A 19567-nucleotide genomic window follows, 5' to 3' on the forward strand; every position below is an offset into this window, starting at 1 on the left:
GGTAACACAAGTACCCCTGTCTGCACTCCGGGAATGATAACGTGCCTGCATTCAGGACAGGACATTGTTGATTTTCAATTGCAGAATGGCAGGGTAAAGCAATTTTACTTCTGGCCTGCTCTCACAGAACAGAGAGAACTATGAATTAACAAGAGAATGACTAGCTGTTTTTTTTAACATTTTCAAATTTTATGAGGCTTTGATAGTACAAAACATCAAACATTTTTTAATGCTGTCGCTGTAGTCTTTTATAGCACATGTTCTTTGGCAACATGTCTGCATCTTACGGCCCACTTTGGGGGGATTTCCTGAAAGCCAGGATTTAAACAAATGGTTCTCTATTCTAGGTACCCAACTAAAATAGCCTAAAAGAACAATTTTTTCTGTGAAGGGCTTACACTTCATACTGTTCAAAGAAGTGGAGCCTGATAGGCATTTTGAGTCAAGGACCCAAAAAGTGAGGGCAGTCAAAACTATGATCCGTTCTAAAACCTTGTCAAGAGTATGGAAAATTATGAATTTAATGAGTAGATTTAGGGTAATGTTTCCTATACTTTCATTTCAAATCTGAGTTGTAAAAAATTTTTCTTAAAAAAAAAAAGCTCTTGGTGAGATACATTTCAACTCAGGTAATTTAAGGTCTCTGATGGCATAAAATATGTTTCTGTTTTCAGACGTTTCATACAGTATTAAATGAATGTTGGGTAGGAAGATGCATTGCTTGTATGTGTCCATTTAGGAGTCAGACTGAAGAATAATGAATTAAAGTGACTGTCATCATGACAACCGTAAGACAGAGAAGGGGTGGAAAAGTCACAGAAGCAGCTGAACATCAGCCTTCAGAAGAGAAGAATGTGAAGTCTGATGGGAAAGTTCTGTCTGGTAGGTAATGATTAGGACATTATGACTTTGTAGTAGTGTTCAGCTTCTGGTATCTGTCTTAGACACAGTTTAGAAATAGGTAAATACCGAATAAATTTTCATACTTGAATATCTATTACCAAAATTAATTGGACGAGACAGAGAGATGCAGATTACTACATGGCAATCTCACCTCCATTTTAAAACTCTAATTTAAATCGGTGAAAACAATTTTTTTCTGTTTACTAATAGTGATGCATTGTCAGATTTCTCATAGCTATCATCAGTTTTTAAAGGAATCACAGTTCAAATCATTGGTAACATAAAAAGATTTGAAAACCTCTAATTGATTGTACTTAAATATAAGCAGATTGCATATGAAATATTACTTGAACTACAAACCCTTGCTTTTTGGCTGCAGGACAGACTGGCTAGCTAAGTTTAAAAAAAACAGGCAGAGATATTAAGAAGTGTGAAGATCTTATGTCTTAGTGATCTAACAGTCATCCTCTATAGCCTTAATTTAGAAAAGATGCCCGTGAGGATATTCCAATTTAGATTTACAAATTAGATATGATATTCATCTAGATTTATATAGAGTTGTGGTGTTCTTAAACTATAACTACATTTTCCAAGTAAGGCACACCTTATTTCACTTTGCATGTACTTGAGTTGCAATGAGCAAACAAAAAACACAACTTTATAAAGAGCTCTCAAAACCCTGTGTCCTGCCGCCAGAATGGAAGCTGTACTAGCACAGGCAGCGTATCAATGAGTTTCCAAAATTCACTGAAATTGAATTATGTGCTTCACAGTTACACAGTCAAATATTTCTCTTCCAAGATCATACAGGTGGAAAGCTGTGGAACATACTTTCACTAACTCTTGGTGGAATTGTTGCCATTGGTCTTGGACTTCTTACTTCTGTTTATGTTGCTACACTGCATGAAAATGACCTGTGGTTTTCCAATATTAAGGTAACAGTCATTTTCATAGTTTCATCAATCGGTGCTTTCGTAGAGCTTTAGTAAGCATGTTAGTTGAAGTTTCATTTATTTATCTATTTGTCTTGTAACTTGCTCAAAAACATAGAATATTTCAGTTGTTTTTTTTTGTTTAATTTGTTATGTAAAATCAGAAGTTGTGCTTCCCTCCCCATGACTTTTTAAGTACTCAAGTCATTTCTGTAAATACCTTTCACCAGTTTTTCCTCTAAACACATTGTTACACAGCTGTGCCATTATTCTGCTGCCTGAGGGACAGCAATGGTTGTTCCAACCACTGGTCATTATCAAGAAGAGAGTTTTAACAATCTGCTATATGTTGCTTTATAAACATCTCTTGTAGCAAAAGTAATCCAAAACCACCACCACCAAAAAAACAAAACGAGTTAAAAACAATACACAAGATCCTGGCACACAGTTCTTTAGTTATATTTAAACTGTGATCCTGTAATACAATTTGGGCACAGTCTCTTACTATTCAATACTAATCTTGTATAAGACTATCCTAAATGCGCAAATCTCAAAATACATTTCAGACAATTATCAATGTAAAACACTGTAGGGGAATTTTTATTCCCAAGATCCGGAACTGACTAGTTTTCTCCCCAGAATCATTGCATGGGAAAATAATACAGCTGTATGTACGTCTAAATTTAACCAGAGAAAAGAAACAGGTGAGTAATTTTTCTTTGAAAATGCCTACGATTGGTAAGCTCTGTTAGGTCTCCATGTATTATGTTATTCAAAGAATATATATATTTAACTGGAACACTTATATTGCAACATGATTCTTCCATATAATAGGCACTTTTCCTGTCCAAGACACATATACGTATTGAAAATAAAAATAGTTGGTACTTACTGAAGCAATTACTGCTGTATTATACATATAATAGTGTTTTGTACCTGCTGTCATCTTTCTCTGAATATAGAGATAGAGCATATATTATATACATATAAGGTGCACCTCAGATTTGCCTTTTCCTTCCAAAAGCAAGTATTGATGAATTCCACAGGTATTTTGAAGTACAAATATAAATGGCTACAAGTCCATGTCTGAACATTGTTTTTCTTCTATTGAACTGATACAGAGGGACAAAGCACGCTGAGAGAGGCAAGTCTGTAGTTGCAATTAAGTTGCCCCCGCAGTGGATGAAATGACCATTTTATTTGATCATTAAGTACAGAATGCCATTAGATTTCAAAACTGGAAAACACCCTAACCATATAGATATTTTTTTGGTCTGTTGTCTCTGTAGCTCTCATTCCATCCTAAGGAATTGATATGATAACTAGTAACATTGGAGTATGTTGAACAATTTTAGCTAGTTTGATGGAAATATTCTAAAAAATATTAAATTCATCTACCAGCTGGATAACTGAGAAAAACATATAGATACTCTTACTGAAGAATGTATAATATGAGGTCAAAGATGTTTACTCCACCAGAGAATCTGGGTGCCCCCAGGGCTAATTTTAAGCTGACTGCAACAGGAAAAGCTTTAATGGGATTTCATATATTATTAGAGATAAAATAACCAGTTGTAACACAGAGCCAAAATCAGACAGGCTTTATACATAGTGCTTTTTGGAGCAGTGAAAAGCAGCATGTATTCATGTTTGTATGAATATGTATGTATTATTCAGTGAAAATAGTCTATTTATGTTTTGCATGTGCACATTCTCAACTTACATTGGTTCTAAGGATATCTTCCCATGTAGAAGACTATCACTATACTTTGATTGATCAGACAAATGCAATTTAGTTTTGTAAATGCTTACTTTCCAAGAAGGATTCAAAGATACTGCGAAAGACTTGTTCTTAAATGATGTATTACAGGTTGAAAACAAACAGGTAGCAACCCCTGCAGTTTATTTGCAAATACAAAGAATGTGGAGAATGATTCGAGTCTGATAACAGCTGCAGTTGTCTGCCAGGCCAGAGTTTGACCGTGCTTTCACTTTGGTTAACACAAAGCTTTCTAAGGTTTTAACATTAACTTAAATATAGGCAAGACTAATTTTCATGCCAGTATGCACATCTCAGTATCCATATTCTATACACATTTTTCTTGCCAGTATACCTATTTTATGGTGAGAAGTCAGACTAGCAAGATAAAAAATCTAAGCTGTATGAGATCCTCACTTTTTTTTTTGAAAATAAATTAATTTTTTTTTCTCTTGCATTTTATAGTTTAGCCAAAGCATAAATATTTGCCTATCTTAAGCAAATATAAGAATTTTGAAAGATTTTGGACTAAAAATTTGGACTTTTGGACTAAACTAGACAGAAGCTTTTACATACACTGTTTAGGTAGAAAGGTGGATTTTTTTTTCTGAATTAAGACTACATTGATACATGAACATCACAATTGCTTAGTTACAGAATTACGCATTTTGCCAATTGTATTCAGCCCTAAAGATTGGAGTAAAAAGCGTTCATTGTGTGAAGTCATGAATTGTAACTTCGATGTAATTGAAGTCACAACTTGTGTGTGCACTTGCAATGATTGCCTTTCTGTAATTTCAATTACAGTCAACAGAAAGCTGCTTCAGTTTTGGGTGTTTTCCAGCAATGGTTCACCCAACTACCAAGAACTGTGGTCTGTGCTTGTTATACTGTTTTGTACTATTTTAAACATGGCTTTCAACAGTGTAGTGATTTCAGCTGGTTCAGTACGTGTGAGTCTTATTCCTAGTTGCTAATAAATATGCCTGCTATTATAAATTTGCCATGGTCATTGGAGAAGGCTATAATATTGTTTCCTCATCAGAAAAACTGAAAAAGCAGATTTTGAGGAGTGGTTTATGCTATGAAAGTGGTGCGTGACTGGTATTTGCCTTTTTTTTTTCAAATATCCCAAGACCTCCTGAAAAAAACTGCAGAAAAAAATGAGAATGCAAAATACCATGTCACATAATCAGAAGCAGTGTTTTCATGCATTTCTAGCAGGGATCACAGAAGGTTACAATCACTTATCTTGGTCAAGCTGTTTGAAGAAAAAAAGCTTGAATCTCCTCTCATATGCATCAAAACAATAAACATTTCTCTTTGTGATGGTACAAGCCAAAACAGGTTTCTTAGCCAAAAATCCTTTCTCAGTTTTCTGGCAAGTCTATTTCCAGTATTTTTCAGTAATTCTGATAGTTTATTGATTGCTTCTCAAGCATAGTATCATTTTGGAAACATGCTGTTCTACAGAAATAAAAAAGCTGGGAATTGCATCACCTTTCCTGTCAGCTGTTGTATTGCTTGTTCAAATGCAAACTCAGAAGAAGCCTTGAACAGGAATGAGCCAAGGCCACACAACAAATTAATACTCTAACACAAACAGTTAAATATTCAGAGCTTTCATTTGTTCTTCATCCCCTCTGAGTAAGCATTTGGATGACTGCTGTTCAATTTTCCTTTAATAAAGTTGCTGCTTGCAAGAAACCAGGAATACAAATATCAAGCTTCAAATCTTTCAGACATACAGTATAAAAAGCCTTGCATTCTTTCTCTGAGTGCCTCTATTTTACCTCTTTACATTCTGAATATAAAATAAAGATGAGAAAAAGTGGAGAAACTGGTAGCCAGCGAATTAGAACTTCCCGAAGTGAATATGTAAGCCATAAACAGGGGGAGGGCAGTCCAAAACTTTTGTGGTATTTTTCCAAAGAAGTATCCATTGAGTGGCTGTTAGGTGCTTTTATTCCAGATCAAAAGTCATCTGAGTAGGAGCCATGCAATCCTAACAGATGGGCATAAGGTTAACCAGGCAACAGACCATGTTCGTGGATTAAATACATTTGCTGAAGGCATGATTTGCAACCAGAAATGATGACAGCAGCCATCTGTATTGAGTTGCCACTTGTACGGTTGAGGAGGTTTTCAAATCTCTCTGATCTTAAATTGAACAGCTAAAGAATATTTCCAGTAACACAAATTGTGCTTTAGCTTTGTCAAAAGGTAAAACAAATTAGAGCTTTGCTTGTGTTCTTTATTTGTAGAAAAGCTCAACTCAGACTTTGGCTGATTGCTCAGTATCTGGGATGACTCAGTTAGGGAGCTTGAGGAAATTTGACTTCCAGAATTTTGTACTGCTCTAGAGAGGAAGAGTCCTTTGTATTTTGTTTTGAATGGTTAATACTGTTAGACTACAATTGCATAAATTGAAATCATATGCCATACTATATCCTGGAGGATTTTTTTTTATAACAGTGATAACTTCTTTGTTGAACACGTACAAATTGAATATACAGTAAGGCAAACCTGCTTTTGTAATGCTTACCCATAAGTCCATATGTTTTTATTGACATGGGATACTAGAAAAAGTATAAATTGCTGTAGAACTGGAAAAGTCTTGCAAGTGAATAAAACAGATGTTATCTTAGCATGAAACAGATGTAAAACTCACTAGTGTTTGTCTCATAAAGTATAGCATTTGGTTGAATACAGCTGGTGCCAGGATTACAATTTAATCACGTTTGAATGCATTTTTGCTAATTAGATCCCCCTCTGTGACTATACTCTCCCCCTTAATAAATTCCAAATGTTAACATTTCTTCTTTTTTTTTTTTTAAACACTTCAAATCAGCTGCTTTTTGGTATTTTGGTATTAGAAGACTTCAGTAGTGATGAATTTGAAAATAGAGCTCATTCAAAATCCAGCATTCTCATTTTGCTAAGTATGTAGCTTTTAGTATTTAGTGCCAATATCAGTTTCTTCTGCTGGTATTATAATTATTTGTATGCTGCAGAGCAGCTGGAGAGTTTAATTGTGGACTTATTTTGAATCAGATGCATTTTTATCTGTTGATTTTTCTCAGACCAGAACTAATATTGATTTATTCTGTCAATACTTAACTTCAATAAAATACGTGTTTTGATTTAAGATACGGTGTACTGGGCAGTAGAGAAAGGAGGAACATGATTTTTGTCTAGATTGATGTTAGCTCTGAAATACTATGAGTTCTGTACCAGCAGAAGAGATGAGACTGTTTAAGAGAGATGAAGGTCTTGGAATTCTGTGCAAGGTTGCTTTAACCAGAATGGCATTCATAAAAATATCAGAATCAGTATCATTCTGTTATTTCAGTAATTTTGTAAAAAACAAGCAAAAAATGAATTAATAAGGTTACCTTTAGAAATCTTACCAAAATTTCTTAACGTATGACTTCCTTACACCGCATATGGGGACCTCATGGGATTTCAAATTGGGATATTAACCTTTTCTAATTGACTGCTTAACAGAGATAATTGAAGGAATGTGTTTATCAAAACTACTACGAAGACCACTACTAAGAAAATAATTTTGTATAAGATGCCTATTATTTCTCATCAAATTGGCTGTTCATGCAGTCTTATCTTGGTTAAATGTGGTCATCCAAGGCTCTGATTTTTTAAAAAATTTCGTTAGGTCTTCATAACTAATAAGTTAACAGAAGGAAACAAATTCCTAAGCCAAGATCCTGTCCGAGAGCAGTTTTATCTAGGAGAGCTTTCATGCTTCACTAGACCTCACCTGCTCTAGCAGGTAAAAAAAGGTAGAGTTTGAAATGCACCTAATTTAGATAATTTAAACATTTTTGGATTAAAAAATAACTCTACCTGTGCCTAAAAACAAGTAAATAATCATTTTTTCTTTAACCTATATTTTAAGTGTGAGAGTAATGATTAGCTGGCTTCCTGCAAGAAACAGCTTTTAGGAAATGGGCAGCAGATTACCCTGCCAGCTGAAATCTCAGAGTTGGGATTATGATGTAGTCCCAAGTATAGCACATTGATTTAATCAAGCCTTAAGGTGGCAAAGCCATGGAGCACTACAGTGTAACCACATCTGGAAGAAAAGGTTAAATGCATGGAGCGTGTGTATGCAGTTTTAAAGTCCACCCCTTGGCCACTGCACCTATCTAAACATTGAATAATACAAAAATAGTAAAAGATCCAAAATGTTTCAGAACTGCATATCAGAACCACCAAAGGCATGTACATTTCTATAGTTAACAGAAGCATCAACAGCTCAGCCCTTTGCCTCTCACCCTAAGTTGTTCTTGTATTTTATTTAAACTAAGTTGCACAGAATACATAAATCCAAAGACTCAAACTACTGAATAGGCCAGTTCCCCCAGTGTAGACAGAATTAGAATTTTATGTTTTTATTTTTACTGAAATTCGAAATAAATTTTCCATTCTAAAATTGACTCTTTAGTAATTGTTATTTGGATGAGTATCCAATGAAATTAATTAGATCAGAATATTAGAAGTTTACTTACGTAGGCAAGTTTAACATAATTGGTACCAAAATTCCATAGTTACCTTATCCATTGGGTTGACTTGATGGAAAAACATGACAGCTTCATTTGATTGCAAAAAGCAAATAGAAAGTGAATTTATTATTGAACTTTAACTTGCAGGAAGTTGAAAGAGAAATTTCATTCAGAACAGAATGTGGACTTTATTACTCCTACTACAAACAGATGATTCAGGCTGCTTCCATCCAGCAAGGTATTGTAAACTGTAAAGTAAGTTTTACTTCGTGTTGCCAGCTGACTGTTTTTAACATTTTTTCAAATATAGTTGAGGACAAGGAATACCATAACTGTGAAAGATGGTGTAACAGTTGTACTGGAGACAGATTTGTTCTGTTCATCCACCAGGGAGCCACTAAGTTATGGACGTAATCAGTTTCACAGTGATACATTGGTTTCTGTGCCACACCTTCATCTTCAGAGGAAGGCAATTTCTTTGGAAGACAACTTTTTGTTGTTTGTTTTTGGGAGACAACATATTTATTCAGATTTCAGCCTTGCTGGTTTATTCAGTATATTGCTCTCATTTTCACTCTTCTCTTCTTGTTGAACTTAAATTATGAGCTGTTTGTGGGAAGGGACAATTTCTTGTTGTATGCCTATACAGTAAGTGACACAATGGCAGTTTTCGAAAGCAAACCATATACGATGACAGGGTTTTCTGTGATAGTGTTGTGTTTTCTAGATAATTAAATGTTGCTCCCTACCAATTTTGCTTATACTACATTTGTCAATATTAACATCACCTGTGTTCAAAGTAGTGGCAAGAATGGTTCTCAAGATCCAGTACGTACCACAAACTCTATACTAGGAATGTAAGTGTAAAAATAAATGTTTTATACATTACTAAATATATAGTACTTGAATTAGCACTCTTAAGTCACATTCTCAGCAGGGAAGCTGAAGACCTCAGAAGGTCATAGTGATTTAGAGGTAATGTGATCTGAATCCTTGGCTCAACATATGCAGTTTTTGGTGAAAGATCCTAAAATACCTTTGAAAAAGTTATTCACTGTTCAAATGAAGATGGAGGGGGAAAAATGACCATCTCCTATCTCAATTTCTCTTTATCGTTAAGGTTTACATGCTTTAGTATATGACAATAAAACTGAATCTGTGAGGACAATTAACATACTTGAAAGAATGAATGTTTACCAGGAGGTGTTTCTCAGCATTCTGTATAGGATTCTTCCAATTAAGGTAGGCATTTATTTATGGCTTTAGATTGTAAGTGCATTATGAAGATTGCCCAGTGAATCATAGCTCCCCTTTTCAGTTATTTTCTAATTAGAAATATTTCTGATACTTTTTTAATTTATCAAAGCAAAACCTAATTTATATTAAGTATAATCCTCTCCCCGAGTGTTTTATGTCAACATCAGTGTTCTTGTGTTTTACAGCAATACCTAGAGCCTGTTTATTTTTATATCTACACTTTGTTTGGACTTCAGGCAGTGTATGTCATTGCTCTGTATGTAACAAGCTGGCTTCTTAGTGGAACATGGCTTTCAGGGTTATTGGCAGCTTGCTGGTATATTACGAACAGGTAAGTGAGATTCAGCATTCAGTCTTCCAAAAATTTTTACCTCATGTCAAAGGTAGGGCATTAAACCTTCGAATGCATGATTCATTAGAGGAAAAAATAAACTTTAAGGTCTCTCTCCAGATTAGACACAAAATGGAAAAAATATTAGAAAATAATTAGAAAACAATCAAAAATGAATTGAAGATGCAGACTAAAGTTTCAAGAAATTGGAGTAAAAATTTTTGTGTAAATTAGTCTCTGAAAATGGACTACAAATCTCAGATATGCCTGGATCTCCGGATGATATATCCTGTATTTTCCAGCCTAGGGTCCCGTAGATGTTAAAGACATCTGCTAATATGCCCTTTAGGTCTCGCCTTACTATCCACCCACCAGGGATTCTTTAAACAACCTAAGATAATCTTTTTTATCAATTGATTTGTCCATTCAGAGAGAAACATGGAGGAACTGGCTTTACATCAGCGCTAAGCTGCTGGAATGAAGCTAAGACCAGTGACATAGGCTGTTCTGTGTTGGTGGTGTTTTTAACTTTTAATTGAGGTTTTGTAATGACTGCCTGTTGGGGAGCTTGTACTAATTCCTGTAACATACCTTTTATGTTAGAATATTCAAAAAATTACCTCAAGTTTCTGACCAGTCTAGTGGTATTCAAATCCAATGCATTGGGATCACATTGAAGAACTTGATGTCTTAATATTTTGATATGTGCTTTACAGAAACTGAAAGACAAAGTAAAATTACCTGTAACTTAAATTCCACATGCTGGACTCCAGAGGTGTTTTTTGGGGGGGTTGATTTTTTCATTTTTGAATTACTCAAGCTGTGTTTCAGAAGTAAGATTTAATCCATACTATATTTTTTTCTCACAGTAAGTAAAGTTAAAGCACAGCAGCTGAGGTACAGAAACAACTTGCAGATTTGCAGGACCTTCATAATGGTATTTTTTTTAGAACCAGGCATGTTAAGTATAGAGTCTCCATTTCTAAAACAGCACAAAACATGCCTGTCATTGCAGCCTCTCTGTCACCCAAGTTAGTGTTCTGTTTGTTTTAAATTTATGAAACTGTTTGTTTTGTATAGAATACATACTACAAGAGTAGAATTCACCATTCCCTTAAGAGAAAACTGGGCACTACCATTCTTTGCGGTTCAGATTGCAGCCATCACATACCTACTCAGAACGCATTTGCAGCCAGCTCAAGAAGTGAGTATTTCTTACAAGTATGATACAGCAAAACTAGTATCAGAAAACTGTCTCCAAAACTTAGGAAAAAATATTTAAAAAGCAGTTACAGCACTGGAGATATATATGTGTATACACACACACACAAAAATTGCTTACAAAGATTAAAATATCCTTTAGATTTAGTTGGAATACAAGCATATATATGCTCAGCTTTGAAGAAAATATGGTGAAGCTTTTAACTTTAAAGTCAAGCTGTATAGAGTACAAAACAGCAGCACAGGGTACAGGAAAAAAGCTTGTTGAAACTCACGTAATAAAGCTTTTCCTTTGCTTTCATTTGTATTACAAAAATAGGAGGTTGTGCCAATCTGCAGAAATAAAAGTAAATTGATGATAAACTCTGACAAACAGTCATTACTCCTCAGTTTGTTCAAGTCAACTACTATTTGTAGCATAGTAAAACACATTGCATGTCAATCTATGGGCTGAACATATCTAAAAACTCACCATTTTCTTGCAGCTACTGTGAAGCGAATTAACTCTATCCCAGCTGAAACCAGAACATATTACAGTGATTAAATACAGGTGTAAATACAAGAGCTTGAAGGTCTAAAAATATTATCTTACAAGCAGTTACTGCAGAGAGCATGTATTAACATTTTAAAAATGGATTTAAAATAAATTAAATCCCTGATTTTTTTTTCTGATGAAGGAAAATAAAGTTTAATAAAACTTTTTTCCACCCTCCCAGAGACTGACACTTCTGGCTGTATTCATAGCAACCTTCCTCTTTAGCTTGACTTGGCAATTTAATCAGTTTATGATGCTGATACAAGCATTGGCATTATTCATACCGGACTGCTTTGACATGCTTCCCACAGCAAAGGTAAGAACCAGACTTTTCTCTTTTCCGTCATCAAGCTATGGAAGCATTGCATGTATGCCTTTCAGCTTTTGAATAATCATAGTGCATATATTTTAAGTGGGAAAAGTGAATAATTAAATTACACATTTTTTTAGCTGATTTTATTTCACTTCATGTAATTCAGTCCTGTTAATTTTAGTCTAGTTTTGTTCAGACCCAACTATATTTTGACATTACTAAGGGAATGCTTTTAAACACCATCTCAACAGTTATCTAATACCACAGCTTGAGCATGTCCTCTGGAAGTGACCAGGAAAAAAAAAAAGGCACAAAAAATCTTTGCCTAAGCTGAAGTCATAACAGGCTATGAATTTTGCCTCAACCATTCTGCATCCTTGTTTGAAAGTTAGGTTGTAGGCACTGTACCACAAAAGAGGAAAATAGGCTGGAGGGCTCAAAAGAAGCAGTTAGATTTCATGCGTTGAAATTCACCACAAAATAACAACATTATCACTATGTTGCTAAACAGAATGAGCTAAAAAGTAAAACAAATGTCACTAGGAAATTAAGGGATCATGTGCTGTCAGTCTTCAGAAATGTAAGCATGCTATAGAAGATGAAAACATTGAACTCAATGTCAGTGTGAAATTCTGCTGAGATGAAATCTAAAATTTTCATTATGTGTTCAAATGTAAGCTGAAGTTAGCAATTAATGTGACTGATTAGCTACCTTAAAGTTTGGCAATCACAGAATGTTAGGGATTAGAAGGGACCTTGAAAGATAGATCATCTAGTCCAGTCCCCCCAGTTATACTATAATGGACTTACTGCACCACTTATTCCATGTTAATTTTCCAAAAGTGCTACTTAACACTATTGGAGTTTGATGGTCCATTTGGTACTGATTTTGACCACTGCAGTAGTACAAGGCTAAACTTCACTTTTTGTAAGGTAAAATTTGTGTTTTGGTACAACTGTATCAGAAAATCAGATGACTTTTTTAGCATATGCATTCAAGTGAATTGTCATAATAGTTCTGTGTAGTTTGGAAAGACATAAATGAAGTTACACAGAAATCAGATAATGTTTAATTGCTATACTGCACTGTGGTGTATGTCTTTGGTTGTAAAGACATTACAGAGGCTGCAGATACAGTTTTGTGACTGAAGAAAACAGGTAACATCTCCCAAATCCTAACTAATTAATATTTTCCTCACTCTGCAAGTGTTTAACTTGTCCAATTTATTACAGCATCAGGTTTTCATAGGAAAGGTATAAAATACTAAATCTACTTCAAGACATAAATATAGGAAGAGTATAGTAATGGATCTAGGCGTGACGATATAGTGCAAGAAAATATATTTTTTGTAAAAGTAATTGATGTTGAAATAAATTATAAAACATACTCTAAGAAAAGGAGCTGACTAAAATTTTGTAGGCATAAAAGTATCATTATTTTTACAGGTTACATGGCTCTATATCATCCAAATTTCTGGATTATTGCTAGTCTGTGTCCTACAGTTTTTTAATTCTATGATTCTTGGATCATTACTTATAAGCTTTAATGCTTCTATCTTGATAGCAAGAGCAATCCAGGTATGTACTGAAATTGTTTGAAGTATATATCACACTATATACTATATGTGTATTACACATTATATATTACAAATGAATAATTTGTATGCATTGTAATCTTAAATTACTAATCCTAATTATAGGAATTACTTTAGAATAGAGGAACAAAAATATTGCATGAACAAATAATGAATTCAATTACACTAACTACAGTGTAACTGAGCACATCGAACACCATAATTCTGTGATTGCTGTTAACATATGATTGTGCAAGCTTCAGTTTGGATCCTGCAAAAAAATTGCATAAATGGACTTTACGTTTGTTTCAGCAGGACTTGTCTTAGATTTACAGATCTGCCTCTAGCAAAATATTCCATGAGATCTAGATATATGTTAAATTCAGTTTACTGAAATCTACATTTTCTTTCAGAGATTAGGAATTCTTCCTCTATTTACAGTTCTTTTTTTCCTATTACTAGCATTGTTGACTGCCTCTAACCAGGATATATGAACCTGTAGAGCCTTTCCTGCTCTCTCTCGCTATTGTGACTTTTTAAAATCAGGACTATGTTTTTTTTGTTTTGGTTTTGTTTTATAGTTAGACAATGTCTGCACCTAATCCGAGTCGCCTGTGAGCGTGAGAAGTACACTTCTTGGATCTGGAGCTTTGACCTGGAAAATTGGTCAAAATCACATCAACTGATAGTTTTAGTCAGAATACACTTTTGCCACATTTAGGTGGAGATTCTAATGAATAGATATTTGAAAAGGCACATCATGCTACTGAAGTTAGAGGAATCCTGGATCACAAACCGCAGTTTCTCTGGGTGCCAGTAATTGTGTAAATATTCCTTTTGGTGTCACCTCTAAATGAAGGCTATTTGGCTAGTTAAATAACTGTGCCAAAAGAATATGCTGGAGAGTTTTCCATGATACTGTCCCTTCAGTTTCAGGGAAGAAATATATCTTTATTCTGGATACTTGGTTATGTCTGAATTTTTGCTTACATGAGCCTAATACATATCCTGATAAAAGGCCTAACAAATAAGTGGTTTCAAATAGTCTTTGTTGGTTTTGTTCCAAATACATACGAATCCTAAATATTTTAAATATTGAAATACTAATATTTTCTTCTGTCTAGAAAAACTTAAAGAAGGGCAACTTGCTTAATAGGCTTGGGAAACTTATCCTCCATGTACTATTAGTCTCAAGCTTGACTCTTCTAGTAAATAAATTCATTAAGGTAAGGAAATATTTTTTTAATACAGTAATACTACAAAATTTAATTTTGTAATATTGAAAGGTACTTGTAAAGAGGTCATCTACAATAATATCTTTAAATAAAAATTGCAAAGATATCACTGCGTTTCTAAGAATAGGTTTCAGAAATTAAAATGTTGCTTTGCTAATCTTTTTGGTATACTATAAAACATACAATCTTAAAACTCTTAACATAAAACTACAGGTGAACTTCAAGTTATGTGTATTTGAATATGTAGTGTTAATTTATAAAAAAAATAGATTTATACTGCATTATGATACTGCTGAGCATTTGCAAAATTTCATTTAATTTACTTTTCAGTGAATGCAGTTAAAATAAATGCTTGCTGTAAAACTGATGTAGACTACTCCATACTTTTATTCTTGTGCATAGAGAGATCTGCACAATAGTACAGACAGTAGCAGTTTTCTGCTTTTCAAGAGATTGTAAAACTGACATTAAAACTTAGTACATATGTAATATAAAATAGCATGGTAATATGTAATAAGTCATTGAAGTAAAACTTATAGCTAAAACCAACCTGTCATGGGTAAAATTTATCTGTAAATAAGAAAGCAGTATATGTATTTTGAAAGGTAAATAACTTGTCCTTTGAATCACAGCACCATATTACAGAGTGCTTTGCAATCAAATAAGCACTCATTCTATCTCAGTAAGCCTGTGTGCTTCATAGTTTAATTTCAAAAGTAAAAAACAAGTTTACTAGGTGAAGCTTAATTTTTCAGTACTTAAAAATATTGATTGCTTTTTTTTTTTTTCCTTTTGTAGAAAAGTCTTAATCTTGAATCGGATGAACATATATTCAAATTCCTGAAAGCAAAATTTGGATTCGGGGCAACAAGGTATGAGTTAGCTGCAATTTTACTTTTTGTTGTAAAGCTCCAATAACTGAAGCCTGCAGGTTGTTGCTTATTTAAAATCTTAGTAATGAATCATGAATTTTTACCCTGTGTTTATGGTGGACTTTTTTTTTTTTTTTTTCCATAAAAAGCTATTCAACTGTGGCTGTATAATTGCTTGGAAAAAAGGAAACTTTGGTCCTTTTTGATATCAAGTTATGAAATACATGATGACAAGTATTCTTTTTTCTTTAGAGATTTTGATGCTAACCTCTATCTTTGTGAAGAAGCTTTTGGTTTACTACCATTAAATACTTTTTCAAGACTTTCGGATACATTACTTTTTTACGTCTACATATTCAGTCTCTTCCCTATGACAGTAGCAGCTCTCATTGTTGCCTTTCGAAACCTCAGGTAAAATATGTTTTAAAAATAAGTCTTTTTTTTTTGTTTTAAATCAGTTTTCTCTTCTTCAGCAGGCTAAGGAACTGACAGTTGAATGCAGCAGCATACAGTATGACTTTCCACATGTGCTAAGGAAACAATAGGACGTACTACATAGAGATCAGGCAGAATAAGTGATTTCCTATTAAAGCTAAAAATACAATCAGCATAACAGGACTGAACAAAGAAATAATCTTTGCAAGATTCTTCCTAGTTCTTTTGTTTGCTGTTGAAGTTCTCCAGTATATGCAGAGTTGTTTGGTGGTTAGGCTTTTTTTTTTTTCTGGTGAAGGGGCAGAGAAGGCGTGCTTTTTTTTTTTTTAATATACAAGACAATGTTAGTTTCTATAGTTCATCTCATTTCCCCTGTGCAAGGTACTCAAAGATTTCCCTGGTGGGTATCCTCAAGCTGCCCAGATAGGAACTAACATACTCTTACCTGAACTGTTGCAATCTCTGTAAAGAGGTGTCAAGAATGGTAGACTGGAACTGTCCATCACCTGCCACCAGATAATTTTGATTAGTTCCTGTCGCTAAGGTGTAGGATTTGGAGGAATTTACAGAACAGTAGAAGAAAATTAGTACTATATACTAATTTAAATATATATTTTTTAAGTAAATGGTTAATTACAGACTACTCAGTTTTACATTTATAATGTGGGCAAAAGTCAGAAGGGATGATAGAAAACCTGATTAACCAAAAATCAAGGAGTATTGTATTACTAATATCAATCATTGTAGGCTTTATGGAAAATAAGAAAAAGCTGTGGAGGGCAAAGGGGAGTGAGAGAGGGTCTGACACATAATGATTCTAAAACTATGATATGGTGATTGTGAAGTCAGTTGTCTACGAGGCATTTTGGTGGCATTCAGATGACATCTTGAAATTGCAGTAGTCAATTTTTAAAAACTAACAAAAGACTACAGCTATTTATTTCTGTAACCTTTAATGTAATCCAAGACTTTACTGCAGTTTTTAATACTGACCCAGTTATGTCAACTACCCCCCCACCCAAAAACAAACGGGAAAACCCTCACAAAACATAGTAAAGTTTTTTACTGTCATCAAAAGCCTTGTGAGTCCTGTGGGAGTAGCTGCTTCAAGCAATAGACCAAGTTGTTCAAGTATACCTTTCTGTAAACAATTGTGTCTCATTCTCAAACAACTTATTTAAACCCACTGCCCATGCAGAAAACCAGACATGAAAATAGATACCTGTTGCTCTATCAGGCTGGTGCTATCAGGCTTAATTATATCGTAGATGTAATATAAGATTGTGGGCTGATAGTAGCAGTATTGCTCTTTTGAATCAGGATTAAATGTGCTTTTTTAAAATACTGCCAACTACTATATGAGGTGTGTAACAGAACTTAATATAACACTTTGTTTCTTGTGTTTAATCAGTGGTTCAAATCAAGTTCAGGAAAAAGCAGAAGAATACACAATAATACTGAAGCCTGATGCTGCTTACAACTTAATTCACACAGTTCTTTTTGGGTGTCTGGCATTAAGCACAATGAGGTACATTTTTTTGTTGTTATTGTTGTTGTTGTTATTATTATTCTAAAGGTTTTTGTAGACAATATATTTTAGTAAGAGTGTAAAATGCTGACCATGAACTGATAGGGCCACGAATCTTCTTTTCTCTCCTTGGTGTATCACTTCCTCTTGACTGAGACATTTCTCCAAATTGTGCCAAAAAATATTGTTTGGAATTTGGGGAGCAGATATGTTTTCAAGAGCACATAGCAAAGTGTAATGTTGATCTTTCATTAAATTATTTCAGAGACTTGAAAGTCCACGAACACTGTGTTCAAAATGTCTGTAATATAACTGCTGTCATCAGTACAGCTTAGCAGAGTTCCAGATGATGAGCAAAAAATTTGTGTGCATTCTTTCAGAATGAAGTACCTGTGGACATCCCACATGTGTGTATTTGCATCTTTTGGCCTGTGTAGTACAGAAGTATGGCGACTAATCCTGAAATGTGTTCATCTCTACACATCACAGCGGGTTGGCACTATACTTACTGGATTTCATGTTAATTTCAAGTTAATTTTTGCTTCATAGCTAAGTCAATCAAGACTCAAAACTGCAAATATTGTTTGTAGTCCTCTTAAACTAGTTATTTCTGAAGTATATTTGTATAAACTTATCAAGTAAAATACATTTTCCAGTATTTTATATATTAAACAATTCCATTTGAATACACTAGATGGCAATATTGACGTAGCTGTGAAAAATAACTACAATTTTACTAAAAAAAGTCTTAGTCACCATACTAAGAAATCATCAGCAGTCTGAAGAGAACTTTACAGTCTGTTAAACTCAACAATACAGCGTTTTACCTTGGTAGAAGATTGATTAAACAGATATAAATCCATCATTTTGTGGTAGATGTATAATAAGGGCTTTACTTGAAAACAAAATGAGAATATGAACTTAAAATTCAAAATGTGTAAATTCTACCACATAAGCATGTCATATATCAATAGATTGAAAAGTATAGAAAAGATGTATCATCAGAATAACCTTTTTTTTGTGATTTCTTTTAGACACAAGTGATTAAATATTCCATACCAATAATTACATTGCTGTACATTTCATATAAGGTAAGTATTTTTCTCTCTCTGTGTTTTGGCATTCTTTAATTGCATTCGATTTTCATTTTTTACTAAGGAGATGTTGTCTGCACATAATTGCATGGAAAGTTGTAGCTGAATTTTAAAAATTATGATAGACTTGCCTAAAGTGCATATACCTTTATGCATAAGATACTACATTTAAAGGATTACTCATTTGATCCAAAGGATTGTTCATAGATACAAATGTTTGTCTAATTATATGCATAAGTTAGCAGGTATGATTTATATGCCTTACTTTCTGGAAATTTAAGTTATCTGTTTTGATTTTAACTAAGTTGCAGATAGTGTGCAGATAAGATGCAGATTGTTAAATTGAGCGATGATGCATTGTAGGAGTAGAAATAATCAAAACATTCTCTACTGTAGTGCCTCCTCTGACATTTTAAAATACAGAACAGACCGAAAAAGCATAAATAATAGGCTAAAATAATAACTTTTACAAGTTTATTAGTCTGTTAGTCTGTCACAGCAGTGACAATTATATCATTAAATTAATGGGCATACCATCCTTTTAATCTGCATTTGTAAAGAAAAAAAAATCAGAAGCCACTTGGTTGCAGACATTTTTTCTGCAAGACCTAGTATGAGATGAGACTATTTCTGTTAAATAATTACCTTCAGAGAAACTCCGGGTGGACTTGCATTATTAAAGTTAAAAAGGTAGTAGTAAAGCGTAACAGTTAAGAAAGTTGCTAAGAGTTCACTCCAGAAGTATGTTCTTTGCTCCTCCACTTTAATACAGTGAAACAAAAAGTTAAAAAAAAAAAAAAAGTTTATTTAGCAAAGTTACACTGATGAATTCTACTTAAATTTTCCTGTTGCTCTGCTAGAGGATTTTCTAGGATTTTTTTCATTGGTGTGCTAGCTGAGGAGGAGGTTTTCTATCATCTTTTCCCTTTCTATCATCTCTGAAAATAATCAAAATAATGCCATTTCTTTTGACACAGATGATCCTAAGAGCATAACATTCTAATGGTTTAATGTGACAGATTAGCTAGAAATACTTTTCCTCCTACTCTCCATGA

At 33.8% G+C, this 19567-nt stretch overlaps 1 protein-coding gene across 9 annotated transcripts in view; it reads left to right on the plus strand.

Annotated features, from left to right (window-relative positions):
- The window catches only part of DPY19L3 (dpy-19 like C-mannosyltransferase 3), a 36129-nt gene that overhangs the window by 1578 nt on the left and 14984 nt on the right, over positions 1-19567 (plus strand). For 4 of the 9 annotated variants that reach the window (XR_005823800.1, XR_005823801.1, XM_040571579.1 and 1 more), the window contains exons 2-15: positions 740-882; positions 1705-1838; positions 8265-8355; positions 9238-9359; positions 9560-9705; positions 10786-10909; positions 11643-11777; positions 13221-13352; positions 14473-14574; positions 15382-15455; positions 15708-15866; positions 17302-17418; positions 17799-17910; positions 18453-18509. Coding sequence is in view for 7 of the 9 variants with exons in the window: in XM_040571579.1 (XP_040427513.1) it covers positions 780-882; positions 1705-1838; positions 8265-8355; positions 9238-9359; positions 9560-9705; positions 10786-10909; positions 11643-11777; positions 13221-13352; positions 14473-14574; positions 15382-15455; positions 15708-15866; positions 17302-17418; positions 17799-17910; positions 18453-18509 (1608 nt within the window). In the remaining 2 variants the exon portion in view is untranslated. Of the gene's footprint in view, positions 1-10; positions 94-674; positions 883-1704; positions 1839-8264; positions 8373-9237; positions 9360-9559; positions 9706-10785; positions 10910-11642; positions 11778-13220; positions 13353-14472; positions 14575-15381; positions 15456-15707; positions 15867-17301; positions 17419-17798; positions 17911-18452; positions 18510-19567 lie in introns of those variants that run through there. The other 5 variants (XM_040571586.1, XM_040571585.1, XM_040571583.1 and 2 more) reach the window with 4 other exon arrangements.

Source organism: Cygnus olor, chromosome 12 (assembly GCF_009769625.2).
Source record: "Cygnus olor isolate bCygOlo1 chromosome 12, bCygOlo1.pri.v2, whole genome shotgun sequence".
NCBI lineage: Eukaryota > Metazoa > Chordata > Aves > Anseriformes > Anatidae > Cygnus > Cygnus olor.